This window comes from Ambystoma mexicanum, chromosome 3q (genome assembly GCF_040938575.1).
Source record: "Ambystoma mexicanum isolate Mex_15411 chromosome 3q, UKY_AmexF1_1, whole genome shotgun sequence".
Taxonomy (NCBI): Eukaryota; Metazoa; Chordata; class Amphibia; order Caudata; family Ambystomatidae; genus Ambystoma; species Ambystoma mexicanum.
The window spans coordinates 1,253,668,928-1,253,691,945 of NC_090926.1; the positions used below are offsets into that span (position 1 = coordinate 1,253,668,928).

The window sequence follows — 23,018 nt, forward strand, 5'->3', positions numbered from 1 at the left end:
AAAGTTATTTTAAAGAGTTCTATAAGGAAGGCATGGTATCAACAGACATAGATGCAAGTTTTAACCTTTATTTTGTAGTTTACTGGGGTTGGAGGAATGCCTAACTGGCCCTAACTCTAAAATGGGAGTAGTCTCGACCATTAAACAAACAACAAACTAGTCCAAGTCAGTCTAGTCGTGGACCGCTTCTTGCTTCCCGAAAGTGTGGAATACACGCCTGGCTCTCTCTCGTTCTCCGCAGCAGCCAATCAGCCCCTTGGCCTTCCAACTTCCAAAGCCTGGTTCGCATCCGCCCCGAAAGAGCTTTTCCTTCTTGTAGCCAGCCTCGCTCGGAGGGTGCCTGTGTATGCCACCTTTTATCCTGACGGGGAGTGTTTATAAGTGGTAGTTGTATGTAATTCGGATTATGTGCCTGACTCTGCCCGATCTCATTAGAAGGACAGAGCCATTGCAAGTCACTAGAGGTAATCTTCCTGGCCTCATTTCCTCATTATCCTCGGCTCAGTAATGTTGGCAATGTAAGGTGGGGAGGAATTAATAGAGTTGTTGTTTCCCATAAAATAAGCAGGGATAGGGGGCCAGATGGGTTACAGGAAAAGGGGATACCATGTCTCACCATCGGGTGCTCTATCCCCACTCCCTGAGGACCTCCTGCCTCGCTTGTGCACCACCAGGGTCAGGACCCAAAAGCGATGGCCTTTCCCTGACCACCTGAGTACGGCATCCAAATGTATATTTATTTTGGTTGTATATCTGTGCACAACTTTATTGTAAAGAATATAGTTTTACAGATACACTGTATGTCTATTCCCATATTGGTTGCTGATCAAAATGTATTTATTGCACCTTTAAACCAGTTTAGTCCTTCTGAGGGGGTGCCTGGACTACTGGCCATTCTGTGGATCTATGCCTTAGAATGAAATGCCATGGAGTTGCCCACCTGCAGTTTACAAATTCCACCTGCATGGATAGTTCCTGATATTGCCTGTGGTCTCTGAGTCAGTACTTGTTTCTGAACCGGACTTGCCCAATTGCTGGCTCTGCTCTACTTTTTAGGGTGGGTGGAGATCTTCCACAAAGGCATCACCCACGACGGAAACTGTGCGTCTTGCCATGTTTGCCAGCCGCACTACACAAACTAATGGAAAAAATGATTGCCACCCTTTCCTGTGACGCACACCCTGAGCACCTGATTGGACATACCCCACAGTCCCATTTTCATTGGCCACCATGGTGAGAAGCGGAGAATGTGGCACGTGCCTTTCCCCAATGAGCGCGAGGGCCGCTCCCCAATGAAGCAGGAGGAGTCCTTCTCCCTACTGGTGCTCTTTCCTGTGACGTACACCCTGAGCACCTGATTGGCCAAAGGTCATAGTCCCATTTCCATTGGCCAGCATGGTGAGAAGCGCAGAATGTGGCATGTGCCTTTCCCCAATTAGCGCGAGGGCCGGGCCCCAGTAAAGTAGCAGGAGTCCTTCTTCCTATTGGCGCGCTTTCCTGTGACGCACACCCTGAGCACCTGATAAGACAATCCCTACAGTCCCATTTCCACAGGGCAGCATGGTGAGAAGTGCCGAATGTGGCACGTGCGGTTCCCCAAGCACGGCAAGGACCGGGCTCGAGCGAAGCAGAAGTCCTTCTTCCTATTGCCGCACCACCTAAGCACCTGATTGGACAATCCCCACAGTCCCATTTCCATGACCTGTCATATGCAACCTGTGCCAGCCTTCCTTACAATCCACTACTCGCTGGACCCTCCCGTCCCTGGATTTGTGCCCTTTCCGTGGCCCCTCCCATTCAAATCCACCCCTACTTATACCTATACCCCATCCTCCTCGCCTGCGCCACACCTCTCATCATCATCGCTTGCCTGCTCTCCTTTGTCTTAGCTCACTGCAGGGTTTTTTCCTCTACTGCAAACCGTTTTTCTCGACAACTGTTTCCTGCACTTTTTGGAGCTTTTTCTTTTTTTTCCTGTGTGGGCACTTTTCAGGGTATTAGCAAATTCATGAAAATATTTTTCTGGCTCAGTCATTGTACTGTACCTCGGTTGATCGAAAACATTTCAACATCCCCCTTGCCGAGCCAGGAACTCAAAGAAAAAGCACCCTGAAACCAAGGAGCATGATGTATCTGTGTCTTTGAAATATAACCTGAGAAAAATCTCCATAACATGGGTCTATTCAGATAAGCATTGTGATACCTTCAAAATTGAGGAACCAAAGTAATTTGCGGTCCTATGAGGCATAGAAGTAATCAAAATGATCAGTAATTTAATATGATTGCATTTGTAAATCACTGATTCGTATGGTAAGATCTTGGAGTACGTTTGCGGTTCTGTCCGCTATCACTTTTCAAAAGTAACATTGAGCTCCCTGCTTTGCAGGTTCTGGAAAGGATCAAGGGATCTATTATTCCAGTGCCAGGAAAGAACTTTGTGCAACATCATTTACGGCACAATCCTGATCTATATGGTGAGTCTGTTGGTGAATGAAAATGCACAGACCCAGTGCAATAAGACAGAAGGTCCATGCAAGATGGCCGCCTAGACTGCAAATGAGTGAATAGATGCAGAGGGGGGTGCAGGGTGTTTGGCTTAAGGGCACATCCTAAAGAGCAGGTTTAGGGTTCCAGACTTCTCGCAGGCAACATTTGTACACTCCTTCACAACTCCAACGCAGCTTCAAGATTAGGTGACTGCTTCACTGCAGAGCAAATCATTACCCCCTCTATCATTGTCCCATATCCCCAACAAAGAACCCTAACATATCGCACAATGTGGAGAGGTGTGTAAACACTTGCAAGTGAGAATAACTGCGAGCCTTTCTGAAAGTAACAGATTCTGGACTTTGGGGTGAATTAGGGCACATGACAGACATAGACTGGTGTGTTCCTAAGGTATGGACCAGCCTTTAGCCAAATTCCATCATGCCTTTCTGGTTGGACCTTTTAAAGGGATGGCAGAGAAACCTGTTTTGTGTATTTGGGTTGAACAGCGATATTCGCCCCACTATGGCTCAGGCCCTTCTTGGAAGCAGAATTTAGATGGACTGTGTAAAAATACATTACATGTGTCTGGAAAAGATTGGCAGCAAAGGCACACTATTCAAAAAGTCTGCAACTGACAGAGTAGTTCAAAAAAGCCAGGATTGCCAGAGTAAAGCTGGAGTCTCTGTGCTGCTTTGTGTGGGTGAAAAGTGCCCGATTATACTTCTATGTGGTGTGTTTCTGTTGTCACATAGTGAATCTCAGTTATTCAGGTGAACAACGTACACTAGACTGCATGCCTAAGATCACTGCATTTTTTCATTTATTTGCTTAAGTGTTTTCAGAATACCTAGCATGTTGAGGCTTAAAGAAACCTCTAAGTAAGTAAGCCCCCCTACTCCAGTTTATCCTCTTGTGACTTAATGAGAATCCTCTAGCAAAACAGACTGGCTGGTCGTACTAATGCTCCAAGACCAAATGGCGCTGTAAGAAGTTCAGGAAATATTCCAAAGCGGTGTCTACCAGTGTTAAATCCATCAGTGCTTCTGTGTGCTTTGCCTCACTATCCCACTGCTCTACTAGTTACCAAATGTGATTTGGGCAAGGGGTGTTTTTTAATGAAAGTTTAAACTCCTCTTCTGCCGTCCCTCTATACCAGGCCCATTCTGGATCTGTGCCACCCTGGTTTTCACAGTGGCCATTTCGGGTAATCTCGCCAACTTCTTGAAGAATCATGGGGACTCGAGCTATCACTACAGCCCCCAGTTCCACAGAGGTGAGTCTATATTTATGTAATTACTCATGCATAGTGGAAAATGATGCCGAACGGTGGAATACGTTGCCTCTCTTTCTCTCTTCTTTCTTTATCTTCCTCTTTCTCCCTCTCCCTTTTCGCTGTCTGTTTTATGCACACGCTCTCTGTCTCAGAATGGACAAGTTGCTTACTTTTAATTCTAATTCTCTTTCATGAGTATCTTCATTAAATTCATAAGCCTGAATAGCTGAAACTCTTGGCAGAATGTTGACATACGTTTCTCAAAATGATACTGGGCTTTCCTAATTGGAAATAACTTTGCCCAGCTCACTTTTTTAAACATCTGTTCTTCAAAAAGAGCATATCCTCTTGCTTTTTATCTGACATGTAAGTGGCTGTCCCCATTGGAAAATAAGTGGCAATGCCCCCAAACAGAACTGTGTACCTGAAACTGATATCAACACAAACTGATATTCAATTTGCTATCTGAACCGAAAGCGATATTTCAAACTTCTACATTAATAGGAAATTGGCATACAAATTAAAATGGCTACTTAAACTGCTAAACTAACAGACGGCTCCTAAAAAGCCAGAGAGAACCGGCATTCACACTGCTTTCAGAATAGAAAGCTACTAGTCCATCCATTACACAAGTAGGCAACCGCTATTGAAACTGCTATTTGAAGCGTTTTATTTCAGTAGTAAAGTTAAAGTTGCACTTGTATCGATGTAGCAAATGCTACACACACTGCTTTAACGGCTCAAAACTGATATTCAGATCACTAGCCAATTCGGGGACATCTACTCAAAAGACATTTGAAGCATGCAAATGTTACTCTAGCAGTTATTCATACAGAAACTGCCAATTAAAGTGCTATCATGGTAGGGGCCTGGGGGTTGGGGGGGCGCACACTGGGAGGGAGGGGTACATAAATGTATCAGTGATACATTTATGCAGTGTTTGACTACTACATTTTTATTACATGCTAGTGGTACAATGTGTATATTATAGTCTGTTTTAATTATTAGTCATTTTGTGAGTGGCCTTGCGCCATCCTGCTTACTCTGATTTGTGTCGAGCATGGAGCTAGATGTCTTGACCAAGGATTCTCTAAATGCACACAAACCAACAAATGGGGGAGATAACTACAATTCACAAACAAAATAATAAACATAGTTTGTGTAGTTTTGTGTGTGTGTTTAGCATTCCTGTACTTCGAGAGGTTGGTTGTTTCTTACTTAGTATGTTGTACTTATTTTACCCCCCTCCCCCCTGCTTGATTTGCAATCACCTTGATTAAATACACTGTGGCCGCATTTTGAGTTAAGTCGGATTTGGAATCTTCGAGCAGGAGTACTTACAATACAGTACTTTAATACACTTTCAAATAAAGTGAATGCTATCATCAAACGCAATTGGCATATCCTAGATTCGGGGGAATGCCCTGTCACCAGACCATTATGCGCATTCAAGAGAGGCCAAAACATAAAAGATATGGTCACTAGAAATGACAAATCGATACATTCACCTCAGATGACTCCGAGTCCTGGGGATGCCAAAACCCATTGGCCACACACCTTGTGGACATTGCAGTTATTGCTCTAACACCAAGCGCACAAAATAAGTCGATTTGGGTTTAAAGAAGCCGTGGCAGCAAAGACAGTTCACTAATTGTAACTCACAGATGGTAGTTTATGTGATCTGGTGCCCTTGCCACATAATATATATTGGCATGACGGAAAGGAAAATAAAAACAAGAATCACATAACATAAAAGCTGTATCAGAAATAAGAATATTACAGCGCCCCTTGTGGGTCACTTTTTGCCCATGGACCACACACCGGAATCTTTAACATGGAGCGTCCTGACACAAGTGGAACGAAAAGAAAACACAGCATTAAACAAAAAAAGATTGTTTGAGAAAGAACAAAGATTAATTTACCTCTGCAACTCGGTTGAGACAGGACTTAATGAACAGATTGACTGGACCAGTTTGTGGGAAAGATCTGAGCAGCCAACCTTGTAAAAACTCTGCGGAAATGTAGTAATCATTTACTTTAATCCACATAATAGGACACATTGGTTTCATAAAATCAAGGAGTCCTAGTCGTGTGGAGCTGTATGCCAAAATTACTATCCATTTATGAGCGACATCGAATCAACATCTCGTTAGGCTAGTGAAATGCGCAACAATAGTAACATTATTTCTAAAACCATGTAGTTTTAGTGAAACAAAGCAATGTTGTTTCCACTTTAATCCACAGTGTGGTAGGCACAGCAGTGTAGACACACGTTCTCTTTCAAGATGGCCTCCATCATTTCCATGAACATACCTCTTCTTTCACCGTCATCTATTTCTATGTCCTTCCAGCATGCAGCTACTTTTACATTCAGTAGCGACGCAATGCTAAGTGAGGACACGCAAGCACAATAATCCTATTGACTCCAACTCCCATAAGACGTCAACAACTGGGATATGGAAGAGGAAGAAAGAGTTCATATGGATTAACGGGAACATCAAGCAAAACGTGCAGGCCAGTTGTTGTGATATAAATTAGCTGTGCTGGATATTTAAAAAATGGTGTGCCTTTTCAAGTTGTTAGTAAGGGTGGAGAGGAGAGATGCAGAGAGGGTGAAGCGGGAAGCAGATCCGAAGGCAAACACCTGAGAGCTGACTTTGAAGGAGGCAGGTGCTTCCTACCAGAAAGGCGAGAGACCGGGAGAAGCACAGAGTACTGCAGGAGGACCACTGGGGAGTCGACAGCAGTGGAGAGGCTGCCGGGGGACACGGTCGCACTGAAGAGCAGCAGTCAACCGGTGGGTGAAGGAGAAGCCGACGGGAGCACTACGAAAGGGCCTGCAGAGCAGGAAACGCTTTTCCAAAGCAAGGACTTTGCTGCAGCCATATGCCACGGGTCAGGAAAACCAGCAAACAGTGAGTCTGCCCAGTAGTATTGGGAGCCTCGGGCGTACCGACAGGTGTACAAACAATTGAATACTTGTCTTGTATTTCAACTAAGTAACATAGAAAGACAGAATTTACGCAAGTCTCCATATATGAGATGTTGATATGGGGAAAACTGGAGTAAAAGTTGTCATAAGCAATTAAACACTATTGAATTTGAAAGGCAATATCTGTACTAATCTCCCTTTTATGTGATACTGGGGAACATTAATTGCCACAAGCCAATGAAAGTTAACAATGAAGTTAACAAACAAAGCTTGAACAGGTTTCCATATATGAAATGTCAATATGGGGGAAGTTGGAACAAGTAATACCTGGAGCCAGTAAAATATAAACAGTGAAGGAATACAACTGTGTTATACTTAAAGTGAAAGAGAACTGAAAGTTAAGGAGAAGGTATTAAGAAGACTAAGAAGCGTATCAGGCAGTGAACCTTTGGGGGAAAGATACCTGGCAGGATAGTATACATGGGGATCTACAGAGCCCATAGGGGGATTCCTGGCAGGGGAGTACACAAGATAATGCCTCTAGAGTATATAAAAGACATCGTGAAAAAATTCCTGGCAGGAGAGTATACAGGGAAACCATCTTTTTGGAAGTTGCTGTGTAGAAAAGACATTCGTGCCATAATTTCAAAACCCCTTTGCTTAGAAAAGACACTCTTCATCATTCTTAAAGTGTTATGCAAAAAAGACCTTTCTACTACTCTTAAGGAACCATTGTTTGGAAAAGACATTTTTCTCATCCTTAAATGTTAAAACCCCATCATTTAAGTTTCTGTGTAGAAGAGACACGTTTGCCATCCTTTCAAACACCATTGCTTTGAAAAGATATTTCATCATCCTTGGGAGGGTGTTGTGTGAAAGAGACCTTTCCATTAACCTTAAAGAAACATTGTTTGAACAGAACATTTTCAATATTCAGCGGAGACAGTTCAGAGGAAGGGAATCCTCCCCTTCATAGAAGGATTGGTTTGTTGGATTTACATATTTGTTTTTTAACCCTTTTTGCATAATCTAAAACCGAGACACTTATCTTGCACCTTTTTTAGGTGTTCTTTTTTAGTGTGAGGATCAGCTACGTTTTGCACACAAGGTTAGTTTGCCTAAGTTTAACAACGAGACAGAGACTGATCTTTAGTTTTGGTTTCCTAGGCAGGGTTATGATATGATGTTTTATTTATATAGTGCCTATACACAATGTGTTTCAAAGGGCTTCAAGGCAAGGGAGGGAACAAGGGAAAATACAATTCCATTCTTACAGGTCATGAACAACAAGAATGTGAGATTAACTATCATACTCAGCCTATCCACATTTCTGATAGTGTAAGAGCTAAGACCCAGATAGGAGGGAAATGGGAAAACAGACAGGCGACTACTGTACTAGGCCTGGCGATGTTTCTGGTAGAGCCGGAAGATGCAAGATGCAAGATGCAAAGGGAGAGGGGAGGAGAAAGGAGGGAGAGGAACAAAACAAGTGACTTTCGTACTAGGCCCGCCGACATTTCAGATAGTGCTGGAAGGGGGGTGGAGGGGAAAGAACAAGTATGGGAGGGGGGAGGAGACAAACAATTGTTGCTATTGTACTAGGTCCAGGATCATTCTGATAGAGTAAGTGCAAAGAAAAAAGTAAGGGAGGAGGGTGAGGAGGAGATAACAGAGAATAAAGACAGTGAAAAAGAGCAGAGAAGCAGGGGGGAGCGAACTACAGTTACAGAGGTCAATAAAAACAGTGTTGCAGGGAACAAAAAATGTAGACGGGCATTCAAGAAGACGATGGGCACAGCATGATTCAGGGCCAACCAGAGTATGAGATCAGCGAGGACGAGCATATGGGAGTTGAAAAGGTGCGCCCCAAAGTCCATGTGTCCATAGAGTCAAATCCAAGCGCTGGCAATGGGTCAGAGATGGTAAAAACCACAGTGAGTCAAGACAACTCCTGCAATGAGGAGGTGTAGGGTGGGGGTGGGTGGAACAAGGATGTGGAAGCGAAAGCGGGAAAGCAGAGATGGGAAAACAAGCAGTGGCAGGGGCAGGACATAAGAGGGGGCAGAAATGCCTTTATCCAAACCCTTTTACAACTTTGTGTCCGCCTCTCATTTCTGACCCCTCGCAATAGCTCCCAGCAATTTTGCACTCTGTAGTTATGATCATACAGGAACTGTTTGTATTAACAATATCATTTTATTTGGTCCTAGTTCAATACACATTACGTTTGAAACGTGGTTAGCAGATAATCATAAACCCCTATGCGGCTGATTGGGAAGAGTTGTTCTTTTCTGGGCTCCTTATAAATGCTGATTAAATCAAGGCTGGCTTCTTTTTATAAGATTACCCGATTCTAGGCAGGCCATACTAAAATTGGCAAACCCTATGACAAATTATTAGTTCAATGTAAATGCCTAATAATGGGTAGCGCTGTGGCATATGTGACTTGGCTCACATGACTTGGCCTACTTCTCATTTCAGGTGAAAGCGTTGTTTCAAGACCTTTTTAAGCCCACCATAACTTTACTGGTGTTTGCTCCACATACCCCCATGCTCCAACTGCAAGGCTGCCGGGTAAAACCAGGTATGCAAGTGTCTGCAGCTTTGAGAAATGTCTTCCTTGGACTGATTAAGCTATGTATAAAATAGCAGTGCCTCGGAAGACAAGGAGAATCATTTGAAGCGAAGGCTTGGACTCGGGCTAATTTGCATAGACACAATTCCTTCCTGATGTGCCTCTGAGGGCTGGAGGTGCGCTTCAGCCGTGGTTACTGGGTGACGCTAGCATATGTTACTTAGCTTCAATGGCTTAGTCTACCTCTTTGGTTCAATGTAAGACAGAAATTAGGTCAGATTATGTAGACTCTCATTTCATTTCAGGTGAAAGCGTTTTTTCAAGACCTTTTTAAGCCAACCATGTTTATAAAAAATACTGTTCTCTGAAATACCTATTTAAAAAGCAAAAAATCCTTAGTCAACGTTGTAAAAATTGGGTAACAAAACACAGAAAACATAATTTAGGGTTGATAGCAGCAGTTGCTTTGAGTAACTGTTTCAATCACACACCGATGTGGATGCTGCTAAATGATCAAAAGTGAGGGCAACGGTTGAAGATTAGTCCAATTAGTGGGGAGCCGGAGTCAGAATGTGTGAAATAAATGTTATATAAAGAGAAGTCTACCACCCTGATTTCACAGATAATGTTAACAGATTAAATCAAATGCTAGTATCTTAAACAAAAATAAAAAAAGTGAAAAGGTCAATGGTGCCCTAAATTTGACCAATGCATTCTACGTCCCTTTTGACAAGATAATTAAACAAAATGGTCTCACTATTTCATGGACACAATCTTATATAGTGGCAATATATATATACAACGGGCTCCTGGAATATGTGACACAGGAAATCTAGAGTCTTTGTTGCTGGAAATGTTAGAGAAATGGACCTTGGCCAAAAATATTTGGCAGACACTGACGGGTGCATTGGCCGTATGTGTGGGAAAGTAAGAGCGGTAGGGCTGCGGGGGAGACTGGTGGAGGAAGGGGCCAGATGTGAAAGGGACCTTGAAGGCCGGACAGACCCAGATCAGGACAGAGGCGCAGTGCTGATTGGAGGGGCCGTATGGCGCAGCCTGCTCTCTAGGGGATGCCAGGCTCTAATTGGCCGCTGCTTCTGAGTCAATCTGGTGGCAAGTGGGTCAGCTGGGCTCATCTCTGCAGTGAAGTTCGGGGTGAACAGGCGATGCATAACTATCTAAGCTAAACAGGAACTGATGATACAAGAATAATGGCGAACGTCAGACCCTTGCACGAATGGGGGAATTTAGTAAAAATGCAATATATTGGCGTTCCGACCTTTACATTCAGGACTTCATTGATACCATCGTTCCTGCTTCCAGGTGTCTCCCCCTGGGGGTTTGATCTACTGTTTACTTTCCCTGGTGCCTCATGATAAGAACCAACGTGTGTTGCTGTGGGGAGAATACACTGCTGTGCGGGATTAGAGTTGTGGTGGGTGTCCTGGAATGGTCAAGACAAGGGGGTCAGATGTGTATCATCATGAAAGGGATTGGAGGGTCAGGGCTGGCGGACCTTAGCATGGTGGGGTGGGGGTTGAGAGGGCACAGGCAGTTTAGTGAAGATGGATTGGCACTTGTGCTGTGGCCTGTTTCGGTCTCACGCTCTGCAGAGAGCACATTCTGTGGAAAAGATACTAAACAATTGAAACAGTAAATGGCTGGCAGGTGGTGGCGATGTCTTGGGCCTTCTGCGAGAGATGCTGGGGAGGGGACGGGTGCGAGCTGCAGAGGGACGATTTTTCAGGCCTAGTAAAAAGATGGTGTTTGCTCTAATACAAAATGGTGTCTGTTCTCAGGGGTGTGAGCTATATTATTCGTATAAGTCTCTATGTTGTATCATAGGGGGATGTATTTGGTGGGGGGTGTCTCTCCCCCCCAACCCCCCTTGGCCTACAGATAATTTATTTACCGCGGGAAAGGCAAGGGGGGGGTGGGATAGGACCATCTCCTTCCCAACATGATTTTTGATCAAACAACCATGGGTCGTCAAAGGCATCTAAGGGCTATAGAGACACATGCACTGGCCAACCACTTAACTATAAACCCAAATGTAACCTTCATTGTACAATTTAAAAAAAAAATACAAACTAGTCAAATGTAATTTCTTGTGGCATCTTTCCCCCCAAACCTTGGCAGTAAAGAAGTAATTTGTGTATTTGGGAGGTTAAACTTATGCAAAGCAAGATCATAGTGAACATTGTGATAATAGTGACATTAGGCCCCCTTTTAAAAACAAATAGTGTCTTAAGGAGCTTTCAGGTTTTACATGAAAACCACTTATTTTGTATTTTAAAAACACATTACCACCAGTTCTGCTACATGGTATAGAAACTTGTCAGAAGATACAAAAGGTACAGACAAACCGGACAAGAGGATCTGGAGATGTATCTTCCTGATCTACCCCAGTGAGCCCTCATGCAAACTATGCATACGACATTGGGGTTGATTTCTTCCTATGCCTTAGTGATGATCGGAGGTTGTGAGTTCTAGGCTATTGATAATTCTATTTTAGCCAAGCTTATGTAAGGTTTATTTTCTAGTAATCTCAAAGGTTGTGGCACTTCTGAGATGAATGTGAAGTTACATAGAGGGCCATTTTAAGATTATATATTGGGTTACCACAACCTTATATTGAAAAATTCCTGTGTAAATAAGTTGCTAGAACCTTCATGTTATTCCACTTGAACAGCTTTGGAAGTGAGCCCTAGAGAGCTGTTTGGCCACTCCAACTTTTACCATTTGTGTAAAAAAAGTGTATTTAAACACAGACACTTATTTGTACGATGTCCCTTGTTATTGTACGATGTCCCATGTTATAAAATCTTAGACTTATGTTTATTAGATTTGTTAATAATGGGAACCATTTAGAAACGGACAAATGTTGGGCATTCAGCAGGTAGCGATGATTGATGATGAAGGAATTAAAAGAAAATGTATATTTAGTTATTGTTCATTAATCTAGATTTATATGTAAAAATAGCGTGAGGTTCGAATCCCGGTCCTGTGCATAGAGGCAGTACTGCAAGCCCTTTTACTGCATTGGTAGTGTAAGGGTGCAGAAGTAGACACGGGACACAAAGGTGGCATGCTTGTGTGCATAAACATTTATTTAACAGAAAGTAAGGAAACGCCCTGTCTAGCCCTATAACTGAAAGGGCTTTCCCTGCCTCAAATAAAACTAAGGATGTTGTCAGAATGGCCTTAAAAAGAAAATGATAGTCCACTGTCCTATGTACCAAACCTTTTTCTGTCCCTTACACTCTAAAAAGACAACTATACAACTAGTTTCACCCTGACTCCAGGAAGGTAGCTCCCTCCTTCTGGATTGCTTTATGCAGTTTGTGACTGTTGTGGGAGTTTCCCTCTTCCCCTGGCTGTCACTATGGAGTTTCCCTCTTCCCCTGGCTGTCACTAGGCCTTTCAACGTTGTTAGGGAGTTCGGGGCTGTTTGAGGAATATCCCTCTTCCCCTGGCCATCACTAGGCTTTTTAATGTAGTTCCAGTGAGGTGGAGGGGAAAGTTTCCCTTCTCCGGGCCTTCTTGTGCAACTCTTTACAGTTCCGCAAAGATGGGGAAACAGATCTCCCTTCCCCAAGCCTTTATTAGGCTCTTTCAATATTCCCAATGATGTCTGTGAATTTGCCAGAGGATATATCCTTCTTCCCCTGGTCTTCTCTTGACTTTTAATGTCTCTCACGCAGGTGTAGTTCACTATCCTGCCAGGCATTGTTTTGCATATACAACTCTTCAAACCTTTCAGCATTCGGGTCCCAGACCCCTTTCTCATGTTTGTCTCTTGATCAGGCCCAGTTCACTAACCTGCCAGGCACTGTTTGGCACATAAAGCCCTCTGGGATTCTTCCAAGTACTGGCACGAGGAATAGGAAGATTCTTGCACTCTGATTGTTCCCAGCAACTGGTTTTACCCCAGGGATTTCTCTTTTGCCCCAACTTGGTTCAACTCCACCCCTCAGGCTCTCAACAGGGTCTTTGCTCTGCCCTCTGCTTTGTAGTGCAATTCCCAATTCATTAACACAGTTCTTTTTACGTATTCTCTCAACCCCAGGGGATTGCTTACTTATTCCTGCTTGCGGGTCACTTCTCTCTCCGGCTACCAGCTTCTATGGGTTTCTCTCGCCCCTCGAAGTCGTGCAGCGGTTCCACAGCCCTGGGTCTCTCACAAGTACAGCTGTTCTCCTTCCCAGCACACTGCCTGTTTCTGCTACTGTGGTCCTCGTGTCTCAGCGTTGTGCTCTGCTGTGATGCGTCTGCTGTCTGACCAGCGTTGCGGTCTCCTTCGGTCCATGTTCTCTGCACGACAGCTCCCTGCAGCTCACGGTTCCTCCTTGGAGGATCAGACAATAGAAGTCCTTCCTCTCTTATTATCTTTGATCTTTTGGCGGCTCATGTTTGTTTGAGAGCTAGTATGTTTGCTTTGGTTCCGCAAAGGGGCCCTTCAATCCTCTTCTCTTTTTCTTCGCGCCTGTATCTACAAAGCCATAGTTTTCCATGTTGTCCTTACTCATCCTCGTCACAGTATGGTTTTTCTCATACTCATAGACTGGTCTACTCTGTATAAAGTACCTATCAGTAGAAAGAGGAGGTAAAGAGGATGAGTGCTTTGGCTCTGACAGTGTAGGGGGATGTGTTTTTTGGGGTAGAGTGGTAGTTGTCGCACCACGTTCTCCCTTGATAGTCTTCCCTTCCTCCGCAGAGGGGGTCCTCTTCCATAGGATCCTCCCGCTGAGTACCACTCCCAAGGGAAACCTGAGCGTCATTGGGCTAAAATCTAATTCTATTGTAACCATAACACATCAAAACAGAGATAAGGGCATGAATATTTGCAATGCTCTGGTCTCCGCCTTTGAGCTTGTGGCCAATACCTTGGCCCCCTCTCAGTTGCTCCCCACTTGCACTGTGCCATCAGCCCCCTGGTATTCTTCAGAGCTAAGGCTACTGAAACAAAATTGTCGTCGCTCCAAACGAAAATGGCGCCTTTCACCTGACTCCACTACCAAATTGGCTTATATACAGGCACGGAATGACTACCAATGCTCTATAAAAACATACAAAGCCCAGCATTACGCTAATTTTATCCTAAATGCGCCATGTTCCTCTAAGGAGCTTTTATCGGGTGGCTAAAGATCCTCCTCTTTTAATATCTTGAACTCTCTTACTTGCTCGATGAAACACTATCCTAGTATCTTTAATTTTGTGACATTCTGGTTACTGAGGCACTATCTAAAATATTGAAATCCGCTTCTCCTGTTTATCCTATTCCTCTTCACATTCTCCAGGATCTCTCTGGGAACTTAGTCCCTCTCCTTACAGAAGCACTTGAACATTCCTGTGCCACTGGACTAATTCCAAAAGCACTTAAACATGAAGTCGTCTTGCCACTGCTAAAAAGGAAAAAAAGAATCTTGACTCAGCAGTGGCTGAAAATTATCGCCCAATCTCCTTACTTCCAGCAATGTCGAATCTGCTAGAATCTATTATTACTCCCCAGCTCTCGGACTATTTCGAGGCAAATAATATTCTCCACCCTCTCCAGGCCGGCTTCTGCCCAGGGATGGGCACGGAATCAATAATGATTGCACTTCTTGATGATATCGCAGGCTACAAGACAGCGGAGAGACTAGTGCTCTGGTCCTTCTCGCTCTCTCTGCAGCCTTTGACACCGTTGACCACCAGAGGTTCTTGCAGTGTCTCTCAGATGCGGGAGTCTCGGGAGTCCCCCTAAAGTGGTTTTCATATTTTCTTTCTGATCGTACTCGGGTGGTGGCTCTTACCCCTCCTCTCGCCCCTCCCCTCACTCTTCACTTCTCCTATGCTGTTTGACTGCAGAGTTCCACAGGGGTCGGCACATTCTCCACTACTCTTTAATCTATTTATGGTCGCGCTGGCCAAACTTATTCCATATTTTGGTGGGCACTTTTTTATATACGCTGATGACACCCAGATTCTTTTCCGTCTTAATGCCCCTAAAGAAAGGTCCCCCCGCGCCCAGCTTCTGAGAGATTCTCTCAGCCGTGGGGATGTGGATGACTGAAAATTGGTTGAAGATAAACGGGGAGAAGACGGAGGTACTGGTGATTGGCCAGTACTCCGCCAGCCCTTGCTGGACCTACGATTGGCCAGCATGTCTGGGCCTTGCCCGAAGCCTTCTGCTGTAGTCAAGAGCCTTGGCATTAAGGTCACGACTTCTGGCAACAGAGGAGCACAAATCTCTGCAGTTTGCCAAAGTGGGTTTGTTAAACTGAAGATTCTGAAGAAGGTTCTTCCCTTTCTTCCTGATGAGGCTAGGGTCAAGATAGTGACTGCTTCCATTATGGGAGCAATGGATTACTGCAATGGCATCTATCTCGGCCAACCATAGATGCAACGCCAGCGGCTCCAGATTTCGTAAAACTCAGCCGCTAGGCTTGCTCTTAATGCTCCTAGACTCACCCACTCTCATGACCTTCTCTAACGCCTACATTAGCTCCCTGTTAAAGCCCGGGTGAACTTAAAGAGTTTATGCACGGTCCATCGTGCTATCGACTCTGCGGGAGCCGAATTTCTTCAAACTAAGATTTCTCTTTACCAACCAAATAGATGGTTGTGTTCCTCCAGCCAACTTCTTTCTGTCCCACTCTTATGGCGTGCCCGGGCAGGCGGCAGATCTTTTTCCGTGTTGGCCCCGTCATTGTGGAACGCTCTTCCTTACCATATTAGGAGCCAACACGTTTAATCAAGTTTTCGCAAACAACTAAAAACATTGCTGTTTTAGAGGTGGCCGCCTTCCTCCTGTCTCTGGTTCCATTAGCACCTAGATGCCAACAGGTCCTTGCTGCGCTTTATAAATATTGTTCCAATACTACAATATAATAGTGTAGCAGCCTCACCTCCCTCGCCCCATGCGGGTCACCATCCTAGGTAGGAAGGGACGACATCAAGGGATTCGACACAGTAGCCCAATGTACCTTTTTAGTAACCATTGTGGTACCATGCATTTTAAAAAATCTTCTATTGCCCATTTTGTATTTCACGGCTTTCTTTGTTCATGGCAGCCTCGAGGTAGGCTCAAAATGGCAGTTCCGGCCACATGGGCTCTTTGAGAGCCCACATAGGACGATCTATATTGATTCTAACTGGTTTAGACCAGTGTAGGCTAAGTGGCAGTCCTTCTTACCAACCAGTATGATTGGTCATCTGACCCTTTGTCCCCAATCCCCTATAGTGATTGGTGGGCTGGCGTTTGGCCAGCCTCTTTTTGTAGTAGCACGTAAGTATCTGCCTGGTCCCTACCCCTCTCTTGCTGCTTTGTTCTGGAACTTGGAAGAAGCAGGTCTGCTGACATTCTGGAGTAGTTCTCCTGCTGATTCCCACTTTTAACCCTCACTTGGCCATAGTGGCTAAGGGCAAGGTTTGGGCATATTCCGGTGCTACTTGCCTGCCGCAGGACATCTTACCTTGGCCCACGAGGGGTTCAGGGAGTACTAGGCCAAGAACTTGCTTTTATTATAAAGTTCTGCTCTTCTCTCCTGTAAAAGTGAATACATGCTACACTGTAACTTATTCTGGTAACTGCATGACTGGTTTTCCTGGGAGTGACTTGCACAGGCCATTGTTGCTAAAATGTATCCTGATTTTTGTTTTTGTTATTGTGCTGCAGTTAGAAATAGTTTGCAAGTGGGAATCACTTTATTTAATTTATTTTGACACTTATAAAGCGCACAAAACCCAGAGGTATCTAGGCTCTGTTAACTTAAGAATACGGTTACACTAAGTGCTTCACGTTACAGAAAATGAAGCGTAAGAAGTGAATTACATTGTGGAACGTGCAAAAGGTAATACAACATACGCCAAGTGCAAAAGAGAAGTACATGGTGAACACACCCATTGGGCCTGACCCCATGTTGCAGGGCGGCAGCAGCACACAGATGCAGAGTCAAATCAGTGGGCAAATGCATGGTGCCTACCCCATGTTGCAGGGCGTGAGCAGCACACAGATGTGAAAGTCAAATCAGTGGACAAATACATGGTGCCTACCCCATGTTGCAGTGCGGCAGTAGCACACAGCTGCTTAGATTTGGAGCATTGGTTTAAATCTCTGGTAGTTTGGAACCTATGCACACTATGTTATGTGGCATACTGGTGCTGATGAACCAGCTGAGGGCATGGCTCACAGCCGTGAGACTGGTCCCAAGTCTCTGGAGCACTTTGATGCGACCCAAAGCTCTTTCATCAGTCGGAATTGTAACCGCCTGATCTCAGACGACCACTAGTGGAATGGCTGACTGAGTCTGGGCCATAATCATAATGTGTCAGACATGTGATCGAGAAAGCTGTGACAGTGAGGCCATCTTTCAAGTTCAGACATCTTTGACCGGTCTGCCTCTGCCACCTGAGGTGGGTGACCAACATCTCAATCTGGACCCTTCAGAGATTCTTCCGAGTATCCTGGGTCGCGTATGAAACTGAAGAGGATTAATGTATTAATGTCTACTTGTAGGGTGTGGAAAGCCTGTGCCTGCTCTGCTTTATCAATCCTTGACATCGCTGAACTCCTTACAAGTTTGCCTGGATAGCTTCTTGGTGGATCGTGAAGGGCAGAAGGAGTAGAGGATAGTGGGAGTCCACATAGTCCTTCATATTTCGTGTCAATTGTCACAAAGCCGAGTATGATCTAATTGAGAAGTTAAGTTCTAAAATGGTTATTTGGGCCTCGTTACTGGGTTGGGCAAATGAGAAAAATGCAAAATACCATCAGGGTAGCTTCTTTGTGCTTTAAGTTTTTAGGCTCAATCTCATTCTGAGTTTTTCTCCCCTTTGTAAACAATCTGTCTAGCCACTCTCAGTTCTGAGGGTTTTTTAGTGTTCCTTACACTTATTTATTTTCTACATGGTTTTGCTATCTTTGGTCCTCTGCTTCCAATTCTCAGTAATGCGAGTGCACACTTGGGGAGTCTCTGGGCCCCACGGGAATGGTAGTAGTGAACAAAACACCTGCATTTTTATTGTAGTCTGAATGGGTATGGAGTCTTTACTCCTATTACCTCGCCACTGCCCTCTCCCATGATCCTGGCAATGTTCCTTAAACTCCCGTCCTCACTTAATTCCTTGGCGGGTCATCACCTTGTCATGATTAGGGTAATAATTTGCAGATCCTATCCCTTCCTCTCCAACAATCTCTCCTCAACATTACCACATTCTCGTTCCACCACCTCTCTATAGCTCTCCCTTTTTAGTGGCAGGGCAAGCCTGCTCCTCTATTTCCACCAACTCTGCTTTGCAGATTCTCCTAACCTCCTTCTGATACTTCCTTCACACTTCTCTCTATCATCGCCTTCACTTCCCCCAGTGTCTCCTTCCAACATCTTGCCTCTCTTTTAGATCTTGTGCAACCTCCTCCTGGTATTTCCTTCCAACCTCCCCTCTTGCTCTAGTCTCTCTACAAGCTTGCACTATCCAGTCTCTTCGCTTCTCCTTCTCCCTTTTACCTCCCCTTCGTTCTCCACCTCTTTTTCTCTGCCTCCAACCTCCCCTTTCTGCCATGCCAGAGCCGTTACCCTTCTACCTTCAAATATCTCCTCCTACCTTCATTAGACCATCTCACTCACCAACCACCTCAGAATCTTGATCTCCAACATCTTTCACCCACACTACTCCATGGATGCCTGTTGTTGGGAAAGCTGCAAAATGAGAAATTGTGCTTCTCTTTTCATGGGACTCCCTGCATCTCTGGTGTCTGTTGTATGGCCTTGAACTGATTGTTGGGAGTGAAGTTCTCTTTTTAACCTCACTCACTTAACTCAATTTGTTTTGGAGAAACTGGTGTGCTCTTAAAACTGCTAATGCATGGGGATCCTGTCACTGGTTTAGCACTGCGAGCTCCCCTTTTGGATATTAGTCCGGCGGAAACAAGTGTTCCCTTTCTTGTGACTGTATGGGCCTTACCAAGTATGCAAAACTGAAAGAAGGCTCTCGTACTTGAGTTTGGAAATACACTATTGCAGGGATCAAATGAAGGATGTTGTGACATGGGTGACCTGAGTGTTTGACTCCCTTAAGGATCTGTATGTGTTAATAGACTGCCACAAGATCACAACCTTTTTGGGGTATCACACATTTGTTCATGTTTAAGCATGTTTTTTCGCTGAACTTAGATGGTTACTTGTGGATGTCTCATAGGGTAGCTTGCATTTACAAAGGGGCTCATCAAACGCATGAGAAGGGCAAGATGCTGAAAGAAAGTTCATCTGATAAACATCCTCCCAAACAGGGCCACAAAAGTAAGGGTCGATAAAAGGTAAGCCAAATAGGCATGCTGGTAAAGTTAGTAGAGCTTCTGTTACCAAACAGGAGTCCAGCCCCAATATCCACAAGCTTTTGTAAAATGCTTTCCTAGTATGCCGAATGACCATGTGAAGTGGGACACCAAATGTAAGGGCAGGGCCTTGGGGGTCCGAGCGGTCCACTCAGACTTCTGTCAAGATGATGGAAGATTTATGGTACATTAATCTTTCGCTTCTGCTGAAGAACTTATTGGTGTTCTGGCTGAAGTACTTTGATTGTCCCTTGGTTCCTCAATAGTATATTGACACAATTAATTGTATCCCTGATAATACCAACCCTTACTTTAAGGATAATGTCTTCCGTAGAGGCCAGGAAACTGCAAGCATTAGACACTGGGGCCTGCATGTCGATAGTGGACAGAACTCTTGTCAACCCTGAGGAGTGTGCAAGACTCCTCTGAAGCCTACTAAACTTGCTGGAGGTGCCCTTGGAATGTTGCCAGTCTAACTCCATATGACGTTTACCTTATTTGTTAATGAACAGAAGGCTGTTGCTAGGAAATTATATCAAGGCTTTGGGTCTAATTTCCGATACAGTAGGTGCTCCAATGACCAGGTCTCAGACCAAGAAGGCCAAGTCTTCTGGCAAGACGGAGACTAAGCTTAAGGCGAAGGGGAAACCTAACGCCAAGAATGGGAATTGGTGCTCTACTTCAACACCTCAAGGTTTACCTGAGGTGCCGTCTCAGTTTTCTTGATTTTCCTGAATCTACTAATGTGGAAAGGAGGTTGGCGGTAACTCAAGCAGTTAGACACTTCTTTTTGCAAGTGGCCCATGAAGTACCTCTGGCAGGACACCTTGGTGTAAAGGCAAAGGAAAGGTTTTCTCTTGATGTCTTCTGGCTTAAGATGGGTTTAGATGGCCACTGTAAGATTTGTTCTGCTTGGTAAATGTCTGACAAAAGTGGTTAAAATATCCAAGCACCATTGGTGCCTCTCCCCGTTCTGGGAGTTCTTTTTTGGAAAGTGGGGATTTCCATTGGTGGTTGCCCTGACCCTCTACCGCATCTGGAAACAGATGTATAATAGTGGTAGTTGACCATGCCATTAGGTTGCCTTGGGCTATCCCTTCAAGGGCTGCAAATGCGCTCCTGGGTATTTTGGAATAGGGAGATTTGGTAGAGGGGGAATTGGTAGAATTAGTCGCATTTATTTGGCTAAATTTGTCCGCAAATATATGTGGGGGGGGGTTAATCATAATAATATAGCAGGTGCTCTGGGGGGGGAGACTGCGGCGGTCTCCCCCCCCTCCCCATTTACAGGCAAATTGAATACAAGAAAAAATAGAATTGACTAATTCAACTACAAACATTCGACCAAATCATCTAGAACTGGGTATTTCTACGCGTGTTGGATGTCCAAAAGCTGTCTCTGACCTACATCCTGTCCATCTATATGTAGGACATGTCGAAGGAATGTTGGTTCTTTATTAATTTCTAACTGCTTAGTGCTAGGTCAGAATTCAATTTTTGTGGAGCCTGCTGTCTCTTTTTACTGTTTTGCTTTTTCCCTCATTTGTTTTTAGTATCTCTAGCCTCATTTTGTGGATAGAGGGACTTCTACTGAAGCCCCCTTGCAACCCTTTAGAGGATGTAGTCCTTGGTGGCATGGAAGGCTCCTGAGCCAGGGGTTGTGATGAATCCAGTGAGATCATCACTAAGACCCCAATTTTGCAGTGCATATTACAATACGTCAAATTTTATACAACCTAATCGTGTACTGCTTACCCCTCACCCCCCCCCCCAACCCAGGCCTACATCTCTTCGCGATCTACTTTTGCAGTTTGCAAAGGGGCTTCCTTTCCCATGGTCTCCGCCGGGTCCTGCTCGCTTGACCAATCTTGCTTGGGCCCAAACAGTGTAGCTATTAGGTGTCTCCAGTTCGTCAGGGTTTCTGCTTCTTCACCCCCCCCCCCCAATGTTTCTAGCTTCCTGCCATACTACAGTTTCGGCTTCTGCCCATTTCTGGAGATCTTTCCACCATATTTCAATCCTAGGTCTGTGACATGCCTTGTTTCCCATGGCAGTCCTACGTTTCGCGAGTACATATGCCAAATCCTTTAGTTTACTTACATGTTTAAGTTTACCTGGTCTGGGGAAAGCCCCAAGCAGACACGCCCACGCTATCTCAACAGTTATCTTAATCCCCTTTTCCTCCAATCTATGGGCAATTTCTCTCCATATTTTCCACCCCAATGTCATCTCTGGACGCTCTTCGACGTCTGGTTTGGACAGCCATATAATTTCCTTCAAGAAGAATGGGGCACAGTCCCGTCTAAACAACCTAGATTCTGGGGTTGGGTCTTCTGATAGCCATTTTGCTACGTATTGTAGCTGGCTCGCTAGATAATAGATTTCAAAGTTTGGCAAGTTTATGCCCCCTTTATCATACGCATTTTGCAATTTCCAAAGGGCGACCCGGCTCCTCGTCCCATGCCAGAGGAACCCCCTACACATACTATGCATCTTATCAAAAAATCGTCTCAATATCAGATATGGTATGTTCCCAAAGTAATGCAATAATCTATGTAAGAACACCATTTTCAGCATTGCCCCTCTCCCCATCATCGCCAGAGGGAGCTTTACCCAAAACTTCATACTATTTTCTATACCCTTGACCGCCTTCTCGGTATTGTGTTGATGCTCTGCCTCCACCGTATGGTAGATGTCTATCCCAAGGTATCTAAATGTATTGACCTCCAATGGTATTTGTAGAACTGGCAATTTCTCTAGTGGAATTCCGACACATCTACCCATAGGGAATATACATGATTTTCTGGGGTTCACCGCTATGCCAGACAGCGCCGCAAACCGTTCCATTACCTCCAGAATATATTGGAGGTTTTCTTCAGGGTATTGCAAATACAGCAGCATATCATCAGCGTACAAGGAAATCAAATGCAGTTCTCCATTTACGTTTATCCCGATCATGCCATACTGTTGCCTTAGATATATCGCCAGAGGTTCTGATACTAAGGTATACAGCATGGGGGACCACGGGCATCCTTGTCTAGTGCCCCTGCTAAGTTGCCACCTTTCTGATATTATCGCTCCCGTTTTGACCCTGGCCAAGCAAGTGGGTACAGCAATTTGACCCACTTAAGGTACCCAGGGCCTATCCCATAACTGGACAGGGCTGCTATCAGCCATGGCCATTTGACTGAGTCAAATCCTTTTATTGCGTCCAGCGATACAATTGCAATTTCCGAGGTTTCCCCTTTTGTGTGTTCTATAACCCGATGTAGTCGCCTGAGATTGTTAGTTATGTTTCTATGTGGAATGTACCCGGTCTGGTCGGGGTGTATTAGTTTGTCAATAATCCGTTTCATTCTGTTTGCCAGTACCGCCGTGAGCATTTTACTATCTTGATTAAGCATTGACAACGGTCTGAACGATCCGCAATCTT

The 23,018-nt window shown here is 44.6% G+C and overlaps 1 protein-coding gene across 1 annotated transcript in view; it reads left to right on the forward strand.

Moving 5' to 3' along the window:
- The window catches only part of YIPF2 (Yip1 domain family member 2), a 183,004-nt gene that overhangs the window by 40,129 nt on the left and 119,857 nt on the right, over positions 1-23,018 (forward strand). Inside the window, exons 5-6 of the mRNA XM_069604253.1 lie at positions 2,387-2,474; positions 3,647-3,763. Of these exons, the coding sequence (XP_069460354.1) occupies positions 2,387-2,474; positions 3,647-3,763 (205 nt within the window). The remainder of the gene's footprint in view (positions 1-2,386; positions 2,475-3,646; positions 3,764-23,018) is intronic.